Source organism: Pygoscelis adeliae, unplaced genomic scaffold (genome assembly GCF_000699105.1).
Source record: "Pygoscelis adeliae isolate BGI_AS28 unplaced genomic scaffold, ASM69910v1 Scaffold66, whole genome shotgun sequence".
Lineage (NCBI taxonomy): Eukaryota > Metazoa > Chordata > Aves > Sphenisciformes > Spheniscidae > Pygoscelis > Pygoscelis adeliae.
The window spans coordinates 1,608,832-1,623,026 of NW_008825167.1; the positions used below are offsets into that span (position 1 = coordinate 1,608,832).

The window sequence follows — 14,195 nt, forward strand, 5'->3', positions numbered from 1 at the left end:
TTTTCTGTTTTGCTCTAGATGGAAAATAAAACTAGTAAGTGGAAACATGAAAAATAACATTAAACTTATTTTTATATTGAGATCGTTTCACTTTGCTGCTTGCTAAGTGTCTCTACTTTGCATGTGACCTGCTCATGAAAGTCTGTCTTGAAGGATTTGGCAGCATGTGGCAAAGGAGCGATCTTTTTAAAACCACAAAGGGTCAAATGTGTAACGCTATGTGTTAGCATTGTATATGGAGTTATTTGCAGGTGGATACTTTACAGGTGTAGTTGCAGTGTTTTGTGAACACATTTCCTTGTGTTTACACACAATTGAAAGCTATACATAGATTGGAAACAGCTTTTTGAAATGGCATTACTGTTTATTTCAATGTCTGTAAGGAAAGTGTTGCATGTGGCTTTTTGGGGGGTTTGGGTTTTTTTTTTTGGGGGGGGGTACTGTGGCTGAAATTGCACTTGGGCATCTAGAACATACATTGGAAAGTTTTTGATTTGCTGTTCGAGATCAGTGCTAAAACTATGACATCTAGGGATTTTTTTCTCCCCTTTGAGACCAGTAATTACAGCTTCAAATCAGAATGTGAAGCCCAGATGAAAGCTGAACTTGCCTCTGAGAAGTTTCCAGACTGTTATGTTGCAATAAGCATTGACATTTCCACAACACTGTACAGCTTCATCATCTTTAATCCAGTGCTTTCAGCTGCACCTTTCTTTTAATAACAGCCATGAATGTATTTTAATTTTGTTCTGCAAATACTTTGGGGGAAGTTAATTACTGTTATCTGTAATTGAGTATTTGAAACAAGTGTTTCAGAAACTTGAAGCTGTCTTTTTATGACCAAAGTAGAAGGAAAACGAGGAAGGGCAAGATAAAGACTATTATATCCTATGCTTGCTCAATGAGCATGCAGTAAAATCATTGTTGGTTGCCAGTGAGCTTTTAGAATATTTTATGTAAAGACCTGCAAGTGCAATATGAACCAACAACTTAAAAAAAAAAAGGGGGGGGGGAGGGGCAAACAAGAACACCAAAGGAAAGTGAATTTCTTCCTTTTCAGCAAGTCTCTGCTATGCTACAATGTCAAAATTGTTGCTTTGTTTCTTTTTCCCAGGGAAAAAAGGCATTCGTGATTAGTCTTGAAAACAATTTTTATTTGTGGTGAGATAAGTTTAACCTAATTCTGCATAGTATGTCATCAAATTTACAATGAATGTTTGTTCATATATAGTTTTGTAAGCAAACTGTGGCTTCTTATTTGGACTGCTCAAATGCACGGACTCTTTTGAGACTCTGTATTGGTACATTGTACGTAAAGTTAAGTTTTCCTTGAGGATGATCTGCTGCAAAGTCTGCTAGAATTGGTCTCTCCAAACAAGGTTGCACAGCATTACTTAGCGAAAGTGTACAGGGGTTTAAAACATTTACTACAAATTAGGATAGGATTCTTGCAATAGTTTGATTCGTGTCTTGTAGCCAAGCTCAAATTTTCAGAGGTTAAAAATGAAAGGAATATCTGTAGTTTCTTTGTAGGAACTCTTTAGTCATCTATGTTGTCCTTCCGTGTGCATTAAATGTATCTGTGTTGTATGCTTTCTGCATATTTACGAGTGTTTTCAAACACAGTTTTACTGGGGATTTTATTTTTCTTTTCTTTGGTGGTTGTCGTGGGGGTACAGCAAACTAGAAGAATGGCTTTTGCAGAAGGTTATTTAAAATAAAATCAAAGTTAATGCCAGAAAAAATTGAGGAAATTGTTATATAATGTAGAAGAAGTGGACATATTGGCGAATGTAATATACTGAAGGAATCGATACGAATTCATCAAACACAATTACCCATTTGTTCAGAAAAGTCCCTGAACAAGGGTGGTAGAAGCTTGGAGGTGTTTTAGAGAAGCATGACAACGTGCTTGCCCTGTTTTTAAAGAATTCCCTATTTGCTTCTGTTTGCCATCATCGATGCGTACTGTGCTAGATGGGCCTTTGCACAGATGCAACAATTATTGTGTAGTTTATTTATTTACTTAAGCATTTTTAAAAATATAATTTTGTGAGTTCTGTTGTGATGTAAATGTTGTTCTTTTTCTGTCAAAGTAATCTGGCTAAGAAATTAACAGTTTGAATTTTTGTAAGCTACTGACATAATTGGAGTGATAAGCAATATTGTTTCCCTGGAAGATAGCTAAGATTTCAAAATATTTCTATTCTTGCCCATTTTCTTTACTAGGCAGCATTTTTAGTGTAATATGTATGCAATTGGAACAAATATAGAAGCAAATTGAGACAATTATCTCAGTGATGGTAAAATCTGACATTCATTTCGTAATTAGTAGCCAAAGACAGCCTTGTGAAATAGCCTTACTTTTTTCTCAACTCCACATGGTGGAAGTTAAAGAAAACAGGTGTTTGGTTTTTTCTAATGTGACTTTCTAAAAAGCCATGTCTATTTCTAAAAGGCAAACATTTCTTTGTTTCTTGAGTCTACATGTTAACTTTTACCTCTGTGACTCCTCTCCATGTTTCTTCTTCCATATACTTTGCTGGGGAAGATTTTCCACCTCTGTCAAATACTTGTATTTAAGAATGTTTAGTAAAAGTGACCTTTAAACAGACTGATGGAAAATGGACTAAAGAGAAGTCTGATGCCCTGTTTTCACCTACGTGCAAGATGGGCTATTTGAAATTGGCTTATTAATGTTTGAAGTAAAAATAACCAGGTCAGTTGTCCAACATCTGCTTAGCGTGCACAAGTATCAACATGTACCTTCTTTTTTTTCTTTTCTGAACAGTGTTTTTAAAATTTTCATTAATAGCTTTTAAGGGAACCTTCTGAACATCTTAAAAGTCACTTTCATTTCGGAATTCTAGCCTGGAAATAAGATGATAGGTTTGTAGCTGAAGGTGTGGACAACTCTGAGTTGAACTAGTTGATCTACCAGATTTTCTGGAAGATGTCTCTTTTTTTTAACTATTTATAAATTTTTTTTTTTATTTCATTTAGTTTACTTTCACTAAGGTGTTGGGTGAAGTTTTTTGTTTGTGGTTTTTGGTGGTGGGTTTTTTGGTTTTTGTTTTTTTGTTTTTTTTTTTTTTCTTTTGAAAACCAGGTTTTCTTTTGTAGTGGTCACAATGTTTTCCCTTAAAACCATAACTCTGCATGTAATGTTAGTTTAGGAAATGTAATAGCTCTTTGCAACTTGAAACTTAAATTTGTTTGTGTCACTATAAATGTACTACTAAATAACTTCACGTGGGAACTGCTTCACAGCCTTGTAATGAAGTAATTTATAACACCACAAACTTAAGTGTGTCTGTTGGAAGTAAAAGCACTAATTGTTTAGCTGTCTTTTCCCAATGAGTATAAAAACCTGAATTATTTTAATTAGTAGATTGTTTTGAACAAAGCCTCCATGTTTAAAGCAGAATGCTTTAAGAAGATGGAAGTCATAATTCAGTTTTTTTAAGATTATTAATACCTGTGGGTTGAATTAGTGGCTTGAATATTTTTATTATGATTCTATGAAGGATATTTGTTTTAAGGCATGTTAGAGCTTGTCACTTACCATTAATTTTAACAATTTTATGCTTGCTGTTTATAGCCAGCATGTGGTACTGTAGGCCCCAGTTTCTACACTATATTGAGGCACATAAAATGTATTGAAATAGTAGTTAGATATAAATAAATAAATATTTAGGACCTGTTGATGCTGTAATCAACAGACAGTTTCTGGATAATTGCATTTGAGTAAACTAACCTTGTAATGCCTCTATTTGTTTTTGCTTCTGCTTTGAGTGTAGAACATGACACTTAAATATTTGACAATGTGGAAAACTGATAGTAGTTTCTGCAGGTGCACTTTTTTGTTCTTTGTGCTCTTGGCTTCGAATAGTGATTGCATAGCTGGAGTTTGCAGTCATGGGCTCGGGCTGAATTTTGTGGTTTTCTTTTTAAATATACTTTGATTTTTGTAAAGTGTAGAAAGAAAAGATTTTATTTGCGGAGAGAAGGTGGATAGGTCTAAGTACAGATAAAAGTTTGCTTTAATGTATTTACTGATCATTATTTAAAAAAGAATTTCTTGTAAATAGGTTAGAAACCCCAGCGCTGCTCTTTGATAGGTATCTTTGAAAACTTTATTTGCACTGTACATCAAGCCACGAAGTTTAGTTTGAATTTAAACGTGCTATGGTGTGCCCGCTCAGACAAGTAGGTATGCGTCTTGCTCACACGTACCTACCTATTGATCTTTCTTTTCTAACTGTTAAAAATGCCTTTCCTAAAATTTCTTTCTGTGGGCTCGTTACTCCCATTTTCTTTTTGTGCGTGTTACTCTTGAACGATGATAGTGGTGGTGTATCTGTGATGATGTGAGAACACAATCACGATCAGTAGTCAGAGGCTATTAGACCAAGTGACACAGCTGAGAAGTGACAAGCTCTTGGTCACAAATGCCTTTCTTAAGGTCCGAAATCAAAACATCAGTATTCAAAGCTAAATAGAAGGTGAAGACCATTGCTCAGAGTTCAGTCAAATGCGTATCAATTTTACCATCTTGGAAAGGAAAGGTAGCTCCTAGGAGGGGAGGTGGGAGGAGAGTAGACGGTGTTCTGGTGGAGGGAAAAGATGAGAAAGCAATTGCCTCCTAAGGGGAAGAGACAGGCAGTTTATAGCTGGTGGAATGTGAGGAGTTGGCTGTGGAGGGAGACATCATACTGAGCCCATAATTTTTGTTTTATGCCCATTGGATGTATTTGGTATCTAGCAGAGTTATGAATTTTAGCTGTTACGTCAGTTTAGTTGCCTGTAAAACTGCAGCCTCCGTTACAGAGCTCATATTTGAGGAGTGGCGTGTAGGTTTCCCTTGAGGATGGCCTGAGAGATTAGAGATGAAGCAACTGTTTTATGAGAAGTCTCCTTCTACTGACATCTGGCTGGTTTTTGTCCTCAATCATTTGTCTGCATGAATGTACTTTTTTTTTTTAAACATTTGTTCATGCTTAGTTACTATTCTTACAAATATCCTAAAGTAGGAATACATGATGTAAAGCAAGAAACATTTTTTTGAGCCGAGGTATCTGTTTTTTCAAAACCTATATTCAAAATTTTCTTATTAAGAATAAACTGGGATGGGGTTAATATTTGTGAGATGCCACTATTTCCTTTGGTATTTAACTGACTAAAAATTATTCTTGCTGCTTACGATGTTTGTCTTCTAATTCCCAAGGGTCTAACTTCTACAGTTTGTCACATGAATACTTTACTAGGTCCTGTTTAGTGAGAGAGTTTCTGATATGTGATCCTGAAGATCAGAAAGTCAGTATCATGTCTGAAATAAAATAATGTTATTAGTCAGTAGGGAAGGGAGGAGATTTTCTTTTTTAAACTAAAATTGATGAGGTTTAGTAAGTCTCTCTCATTTCAGAGTATGATGTAAGCTTTCTAAATTGAGAGCTTATAACCTAGATTGTTTTTCTCTGGGTACCCACACATGAATTGCTCACTCTGCCTTTTATGTCCAGCGACTTATTGGTTGTAAGGGAATACAAGAAGAAAAGTTTCTCTGGGAGAAAAAAAACCCTCATCTTTCTTTCCATGGCCATAACAGGTTTGGGTTTCTATGTGGTCTGGGTTTTTTTGTTTTCTTTTATTTTTCCTCAGACATAAAATATAGCAGATATGCATATAGAATACCAAGGTCCTAATTTTGCTGCTCTTACAAAGAACTCAGACATGCCCGGTCCTGGCATGGATGCTGGGGCAGGCTAAAGGCAGAGCTGTACTCTGGCATACCTTGTTACACCCCTTTGAGCTTGGGGGTGATCTGCAGGGCTGCCATTCCTTTAGCTGCAAAAAAAGAGGAGAGGACAAACAAATGCTGGAGGAGGAGTGAGGAAGTTAAAATGAAGAAGCTTAAAAAAGAATTAAAAGGCTTGTCTTATTTGGTTCTCTGTTTAGAAGTTGGAATTTATTGACATTGGGGAAGGGCTATCTGGAGACAATTTACAGGTGTGCTGGGAATTGTTTTGGTCCTCTTAGGGACTATAGCTAATCACACAACACCCATCTCTTAGTACACTGAGTCTCAAGCATCTTGAAAAATATTCTGTTTGCTTCTTTCAAAAGCGCCGTGCAGAAGATTAAAGCTCAGGGAAGAAAATCATAGCTTGCTTTCAAATAAGTGAACACCGCTATGGGCAGTCCAAGGAATCAGAAGAGCAGGAGTTATCTTTACAATACATATATTGGATATATTAGCACTTACTGTTTACAACTAAAAATATTCAAACCACTTAATTTTTGCAATGTTTTTATTCCAATTTTTTTATTGTAAGGTGGTGGCAAAAGTTGATAGCATATAGTGAATTTTGGATTGATTTTTCACTTTTGGAAAACCTTCCAGGGAAAACATAAGACTTGCATTGAAAAGAAAGGTACTATGAAGACAGGTATTTTGTTTTGAAGGGGTAAAAGTCCATTGTGAGGCTTTCTCTGAGTTCTGTGGATCATGAAACTAAGTCTTGAATAAAGCATGGTTCTCTGCAATGGTAATTTGCACAACATATTACTTGTTGGAGGCCAACCAGCAGAATGCAATTTGGTCTTGTTTTTCTCTGCACTTGAAATATTTTTTTTAAATACCATGTTTTTGCTGCAATTTGTCATTTATGATCATATTTTAAATGTATTTGAATAACTGCCCGTACGGTTTGTGCATCATTTAAATCAGTGAATGATCTGTATGATCCCTGAAAACATCTTTCACTTCCAAGAGCACATGCAAAATGATTATATAAGCAACTATATTTGTTTACTTTATATACACTTACATCCTTCATTTGCCTTTCAATGTAGGTTTTTTTCACCTTCTGATACAAATAATGCTGATCACTACATTGTAATAGGAGAGGGGAAGTCTAGCATTGTTAACTAGCTGAATAAAATATATGGGTCTAGGAACTATGGCTACTTGGCCAGTTCTTACAGTGGAGTATCAGCAGGGGTTTGTGTTGAGGCTGGTACTGTCACACGTGCATAAACGGTGAGGAGAAGGTAAACGATGAGGCAAGAAAGTCTGATACTATCTTACTAAATAGTTAGGAAGGGGGGTCAAGTATGAGTAATTGTAGAATGACCGTAGAAGTCTAAATCATTAGGTGATAAAGTGGCAGGAAAAATTCAACACGGATAAATGTGAGGTTACACATGTGAAGAAAAATAATAAAAATTTCCCATAAAAACAATGGGCTTTGGATGATCAGTTGTGGTCAAAAAGTAAATTGAATGTTAGGAGTTGTTGGGAAAGGAGGGAACAAAGCAGAGAACTCCGTCTGTAAAGATCCACCATGCAGTTCAGTTCCCCTCATTTTACAGGATATAGAGGAGCTGGGAAAGTTTCAGAGAAAGGGCTGTTAGAGTTGTCAGGACAAGGAATGAAGAAGATAAAACTCTTCAGCCTGGAAAAGAGATGATGGCTAAGGTGGTCTCTGATAGTAATCTGCAAAATCATGATCAGCTTGAAGAAGGAGATAGGGATTAATGGTTTGTTGTCTCTTCGATTGCAAGAACTCAGGGTGTTAAATGAAGCCAGTAGGAACTGGATTACAAACAAACAAAAGAAGGTGTTTTTTCATGGAACAGGTAGTGGAAATACTGGAGTTGCTTGCCATAAGATGCTGTAGAAGCTAAAAGTAGACATGTATTTGAAAAAATACTAGGTGCTCTCAAGGAAGAGGAGCATCATTGAGAGTTAGTGAATGGAACAGGCATCTGAGGAAAAACCCTGATGTGAAAACTGCTGGGGGCTGAGAGAGTACTGCGTGTGGTTGCCTTCCTTTTCTTCTTCCTTGGACACTTATTTATGGCACTTGTTGTAGGCAGAATAATGGGTCTTTGGTCTGATACAGCTGTTCTCTTGGAAACATTGCATGTCGGTTTTATGTCAGTGTGCACGGGCTCAGGCATGCCAGAATTCACAGGATTACCGTGATCTGTCTGGGGGCAAATCTGTGGTCAGGGCATCTTGACACTGAAATCCAGAGGTGATGGGGTTTTGAGGGGTCTCTTCACAGCTGGTAGCTGTGTTATAGTCTGCGTAATGGTAAAGAGGTTGTTAACTCACAGTACTGACTTAGCTGTTAAATGGTGATGATATACTATGTTGGTTAAAATATTGTTTTACTGCAATTCCAGTTTATTGTATTCTGAAAAGTAAATGTTCTATCTTAAAAAAAAAAAGGAGAGAAACTGTGCAGTGCTGCTGACAGTTCAATCATTTGCAGTACTGAAAGCTACTGCATAAAGTACACTAAAATCATAGTCGTCATGTAAGTCATGAAATCATTTAAACTATGAAATTGTTACAATATAAGAAATGTCCCGTTCTGGGCTTGATGTCCACTTCTGGGCTTCTCAGTACAAGAGACGTGGACATACTGGAGAGAGCCCAACAAAGGGCCACAAAGATTAAGGGACTGGAGCATGTGTCCTCTGAAGAAAGGCTGAAAGAGCTGGGACTGTTCAGCCTGGAGAAGAGAAGGCTCAGGAGGAATCTTAACAATATGTGTAAATACCTGAAGGGAGGGTGCAAAGAGGATGGAGCCAGGCTCTTTCCAGTGGTGCCCAGTGACAGGACCGGAGGCAATGGGCACACACTGAAACACAGGAGGTTCCCTCTGAACATCAGGAAACACTTTTTCACTGTATGGGTGACCGAGCCCTGGCACAGGTTGCCCAGAGAGGCTGTGGAGTCTCCATCTTGGAGATATTAAAAAGCTGTCTGGACATGGTCCTGGGCAACCAGTTCTAGGTGGCATTGCTTGAGCAGGGGATTGGACCAGATGCCGTCCAGAGGTGCCTTCCAGCCTCAGCCATTCTGTGATTCTGTGAAAAACTTCAGCCAAACATGGAGCCAACTGTAATTGTTTATAAGTAAAAGTATTAGACTACATCTAATGGTTTTGACTGGGTGTTTGCAAGTTGGTTTTCTGATGGGGAGAGTCACTGTAGAAGAAAATGATAATCTTTTTTATTTATCTTCAATAATAAAGATACAAAGCTGTTACTGATTGCTCTATTCAACACTGTCTGTGTTTATGTGCATTGGTAACACATTATGTAAAAGTACAGAGCCTTCATCAGAGCTGCTCATAGCTTGACCCACGTGTAATGGTATGTCTTCATAAAGTTCTAGATAGCTTGTTTTTTTAAACTGATATATTTTGACCATCAGACAGAGACTGGCAGAAGAAACAGTCTTAGCCTATATCTTGAAATGTGAATTATGCAGAAGTGTTCTTATTTCAGGCTCATGATTCACAAGAGCAGTCAAGTAACACAGAGGTAGGAAAGTTTGGATGGAGTTCATTGCATGACTGCCACTCACATGACCCAAATTCAGAATAAAGAGCAGGTAATAAAGCCACAAGACACTGCTTTTTTGACTTAATTAGGGAAAATAATAATTTAATTAAATTCTGGCAATTGAAGGATGATTGCTTTACAGTGGGGGGTATAAGTTACCAATTAATTACTCCAAGAAAATATTTCCCCTTCTCCGTTTTCTTTTTCTTTATTTTGTCTATCAATTTGGATCATCTCTTGTTTAAACACTTTCTGACCAATAGGTACCCTGTTGTGGAATTAAATCAGTATTAAACATCTGAACTGTGAAAAGCTTTCAAATCTGCGAGGAAAACGTGAACTAGCTTAGGTAAAGGAAACTGTGATCTCCAGAACTCGCACTGTCTGAAACATCCCTTTCATGCACTTTGTGTGGAGCGTTGTGCAGGGTTTCCTTTAGTTGAAAATCATCTATACCCAACAGAGTGGAGAGGGGTCATAGTGCCCCACAATTTCTGATTTCTTCACATCAGGATGCATCGGTCAGGCACACGGTGCAACTCTGTCCCCTCCCTGATACAGTTTAGTGGCCAGCATCCTCTAGCTTTTCAGCGAGCAGTTTCAGAAACACAAAGACCTTATGCGACCCTAATTTAGCTGGAACTGCTAGGCAGTCAAGGAAGTTGTTATGGCTGTGGGCTAAATGTGTTATACCCAGCACGCACTCCTTTCCCTCCTCTCTTCCTTACTCATGAACTCTCTGTATCACCCTTCCGGGCCTGTCATATTTTGGGGACTGCCAACAGCAACTATTTCTGCTTTCTAGGAGGTTTTTTTAGACACTCTTGTGGCTAAATTAATTTCAGCATGGGTTTCATAGCATGGGACTCCGTGCAACCCAGAAGAGATGTTTGTTTCTCATCATCTTTATTGCAGGGGCTGCACAGCCCACGTTCGTACCCTGTGTCAGGGAACCATTGTTCCCAGTTGTCTACTCAGCTCCTGGGGTTTTGTCCACTTCCTCCTTACTTGCATACTGAAATATACTCATGTTCATGACAGCGGTCTTCCCTCTAACCCCCAATCGCAAGCAGGACTTTGTATTGCCTATTGGTCCCATTCCAGTGGTTCCCTGGTGCCCTCATTCTGGAAGTCCTGCATCACGTTTGTTGTTCTTAATACCAAGGGGAATATCATAGCAACGGGGTGCAATAATTATCATCATACCCTGGTTCTTCAATCCTTTGGCAATGAGAGCTGGTAAAACCTTGCTCAGCAGTGTTTGCCAGAGGAATAACAGATCTATACGTGCGTCCGCTTTCCACTGAGGTCAATTTGGGCCTTACCAATGTGGTCCTCGTCAATTTGGGTGCTTGAAATGCTTCTATTTTTGCACTTTCTCGCATGTTAATATCAAATAGCCAGAACTGTCCTAGCGTTAGACATGATGTTCCTTTTAACTGGGGCTTGCCAGCACAATATTGTTTGGGATGAAATTGGTACTGAATTGAAGTGACCAAATAAAGCTTGTTAGCTGTTCAGGTAGGACTTTTGTTCTTATGTAGGGAGTGCAATTAGTACATGCATTGATTTTTTTTTTTAAACTTTTTTTTAATAGCTTACTCACAACTGGAAATTGCTACTTAAAAGGTAATCATAAGTTTATTAGCAGCCAACGTATTTTATGCATCCTAAGTATCAAGAGAAACTTGTCATCTGTTGTTAGTCAACTGTACCAAAACCAGTAAAACATTTATTTTCTCGAACACTTCAGTGAAATCTCTTTTTCTTCCTCTAGCAGAAAATAAAATTGCTTTCTTCTGAAATCTTTCTGCAAGCTAGATTTTTACCCTGCAGAGGTACGTAGACCTCCCTGCGTCAATGAGGCACAATGAACTTCGCAGAGAATTTGTCCCCAGGGAGTGGCTGGTGGTCTTCCCATTGTTCTCACTGCTTGGGCTTCCTGAAGGAAGGGGGTAATTTATATAATCAGTTGTTTAATCTGAACCTTTTTTAATGCAAGAGATGTAAGCTCTTGTGACCCAAATTAACTTCAGCAAGGAAATTTTGGTTGCATCTCTTTCACAAGGGTGGTATTACCACCTCAAGATTTATAGAAGTTATGGCCCTGAAAAATTAGGAGTTTGGCTTAAAAATCATGCACATCTTTTAAAAAGCAACAAAAAGATCTCTAGAAACCTTGTGTTTAGGGTGCTTGGGGTGTGGTTTTATTGTGTGTTGTGCGGGTTTTTTGTTTGTTTGGTGGTGGTGGTTTTTTTTTTTCCTACTTTTCCCCTTCTGCAGGAAGCCTGAGATTTAGAATAAAAGCTTGTGATACTGTGGCTCCAGGAACTGAGAGTTACTGAAAGTTATGCCGGATGTTGTGAGACTTGCAATAAAATGGTAAAAATGGTAAGAATTCTTACCAGTAGAAAGAAACATCCTTCATTGTCCACTTTTAAATATCCAAAGATAATGCATTTTACAAACACAATTCTTGTAGCAATAATGTTTTTGTATCCTGCCTTCCTTACTTCCCTGGTACTGCTGAAACTGGTAAAAGCTGCAATTAAGCTGTCATACCTAATTTTAAAATACAGTTAACACTTAATCCTTATTTTAAGCTATTTTTGAAGTAAAAAGCCAATATATTGGGAACTGAGCCAGAGATTAATAACACTCTTTTTAAATGTCAGCCAAAAAGTGTAGAACAAAGGGGGAGAATTTTTAAAAAAAAGTGTGTTATCCAAGGTATGTATTGTGATACAGCACTGGAGTCTTGTACCAAAATATAACTTTGAAAAACTTAGCTAATTCATATCTGAACTGTATATAATTAACTTTTTGGGTAGGAAGGGTAATTTGAGATGGTTTCAAGCTGTGTTTAGAATGTAGAAAGTGTTTAATTTTCATTTTTTAATTATGCTCGTGCATAATAAACTGAGTGAATGTGGGGTGTGAATTAAGAAAATGTGTATTTGCACATTACTATTATTACTACTAATGCATTTTGAAACTGAAAAGACAATTACTATTGGTTAGGTATTCACATTTGGTAAAGGTAATAGTCTATTAAAAGTACTTGTCTGTTCTGCAGGATTTGTTCAGTGACGTAAGTCAACAACGTTTTCCAGAGTGAATGCAGATTAGCGGTATTATATTGTCAGCATGAAGTTGGTATCTGGTAGGACTGCATGATGGATTAATCACAGGGGGTAGAGCATTTTTTGAAAAAGATGATTTGAGTTTCTTTCAGTGAGCTGACACTTTGCAAAGGTGGTTGCAATGAACTACCAGGTTACAGCCCGTCTGGAATAATTGAAGCACCTCATCAGGCGCCCAGGAAGCATATTCTTCCTTACGCAGCTTGGGTCGTAGGCTTTGCGATACTTAATAGACACAGGGTGGGAATATTAATATGGCAGAAGAATATATAATATTAAAGGAGATTTCAGATTGTTGAATGCTGCCTGCCAACATTTAAAGGGGTGTTTTTAATTCTGCAAATTATATGCTTGCGTATGTCATGCAGTCATTTGTTAATACCTCAAAATTAGAACAGTGTATTTTGATCTACTTGGTAATGGATGTATTGCTGTAGAAATATGTTGCACCTGCCTACATTTTAAGACTATTAGCTTTTTTCATTTGTGAATGAAATTACCCTGACAAATCCTGTTGCTTTTTTCTTGTTCACATATATAAAAAAAGCTGTGCTTTAACTGCGGAGTGATGAACCTTATCTGTGCTAACACTGAAATAGGAAATATAGGTGGTAATGTTTATAGCGTAGTCAAAAACACGACCTGAGCACAGGCGTACATTATTGAGCTAGTATCAATCTGACTAGCTCATTTGCCAGTACCGGTCAAGTTGTAAAAACTCAGGATGGTAGGCAAGCTGTACAGCTTGTGCCATTTTTCATGCCATTAGGGCTTTGCTGCTACTGGTGTCAGAGCTAGTTAGGTTAACACTAGGCTATCGTTAATACCGCTATATGTTACGTATGTGTTGCGGACCTTCGGTCACGCTGTAGGCATGTCAAGAGATAGCAACCATATCATCACGCCAATTCACTGTCTTCTAGCTCTCCCCCTGGAAAGCCAGCCTTCGGTAGGAGTCTGAGGTTTTCTGAGCCAGGTTTACACAGTCAGGATGTAGGTACGTAGTGGAACTAAGGAAGAGTCCCTAATGAGGCGTAGGCGCTTCACTTTGCTTTCCATTCTTGCAAGGTAAGCACTTAGCCTTGTGTATCACTGAAAGCGGCCTTGTAGGTGCCCAAATACCTGGTGTTTCAGGTTTTCTCAGTCACCAGCTTTTCCTCTAAGGCTTCCAGTGAAGGCATCAGACACGTCTTCTAGTAAGTGGTGGACAGTGACTTTGCAGCTTGGGGGAGAGATGATACATGTTCAAAATAATTTGATAAACTTCACCTGCTGCTACCAGTCCTTTCAGGCAAACTCCTTTACTGCAAATATTTTCTTTAATAGCAAGCAAGAACTGAAACCAATTCTCATAATTCAAGTTTTGAAATTATTTTCTTTTTTTTTTGTTCCCTACCATAGTCTTTTGTGTTACTTCTGTGTGACTATAATTTTGTCCATTTTAGTTATGTTTTGTTACCTTTCCATAAAATTTCAGTCTTTAACTCGTTTTTATCATAGGAATACTTATAAATACAGGCAGAAAAATAACTGATTTGAAAAGCATAAGTAGATTAGTGTATAGCATCCCTACTTTATAAGGCTTTCGATTGAATTTTTTCAAGTTTGCAAAAATAAGCTTTTAAAAAAATAAACTGTGAAATTCACACACATACCACAAACCACCCCCACCCCCCCCCGGGCCCCGGT

General features: G+C 37.8%; 1 protein-coding gene across 1 annotated transcript in view; it reads left to right on the forward strand.

The window, feature by feature from the left end:
* INPP4B (inositol polyphosphate-4-phosphatase, type II, 105kDa) overlaps positions 1-14,195 on the forward strand; it is a 325,870-nt gene that overhangs the window by 98,131 nt on the left and 213,544 nt on the right. The window contains 1 exon segment of the mRNA XM_009328759.1: positions 9,307-9,342. Within this exon segment, the coding sequence (XP_009327034.1) occupies positions 9,307-9,342 (36 nt within the window).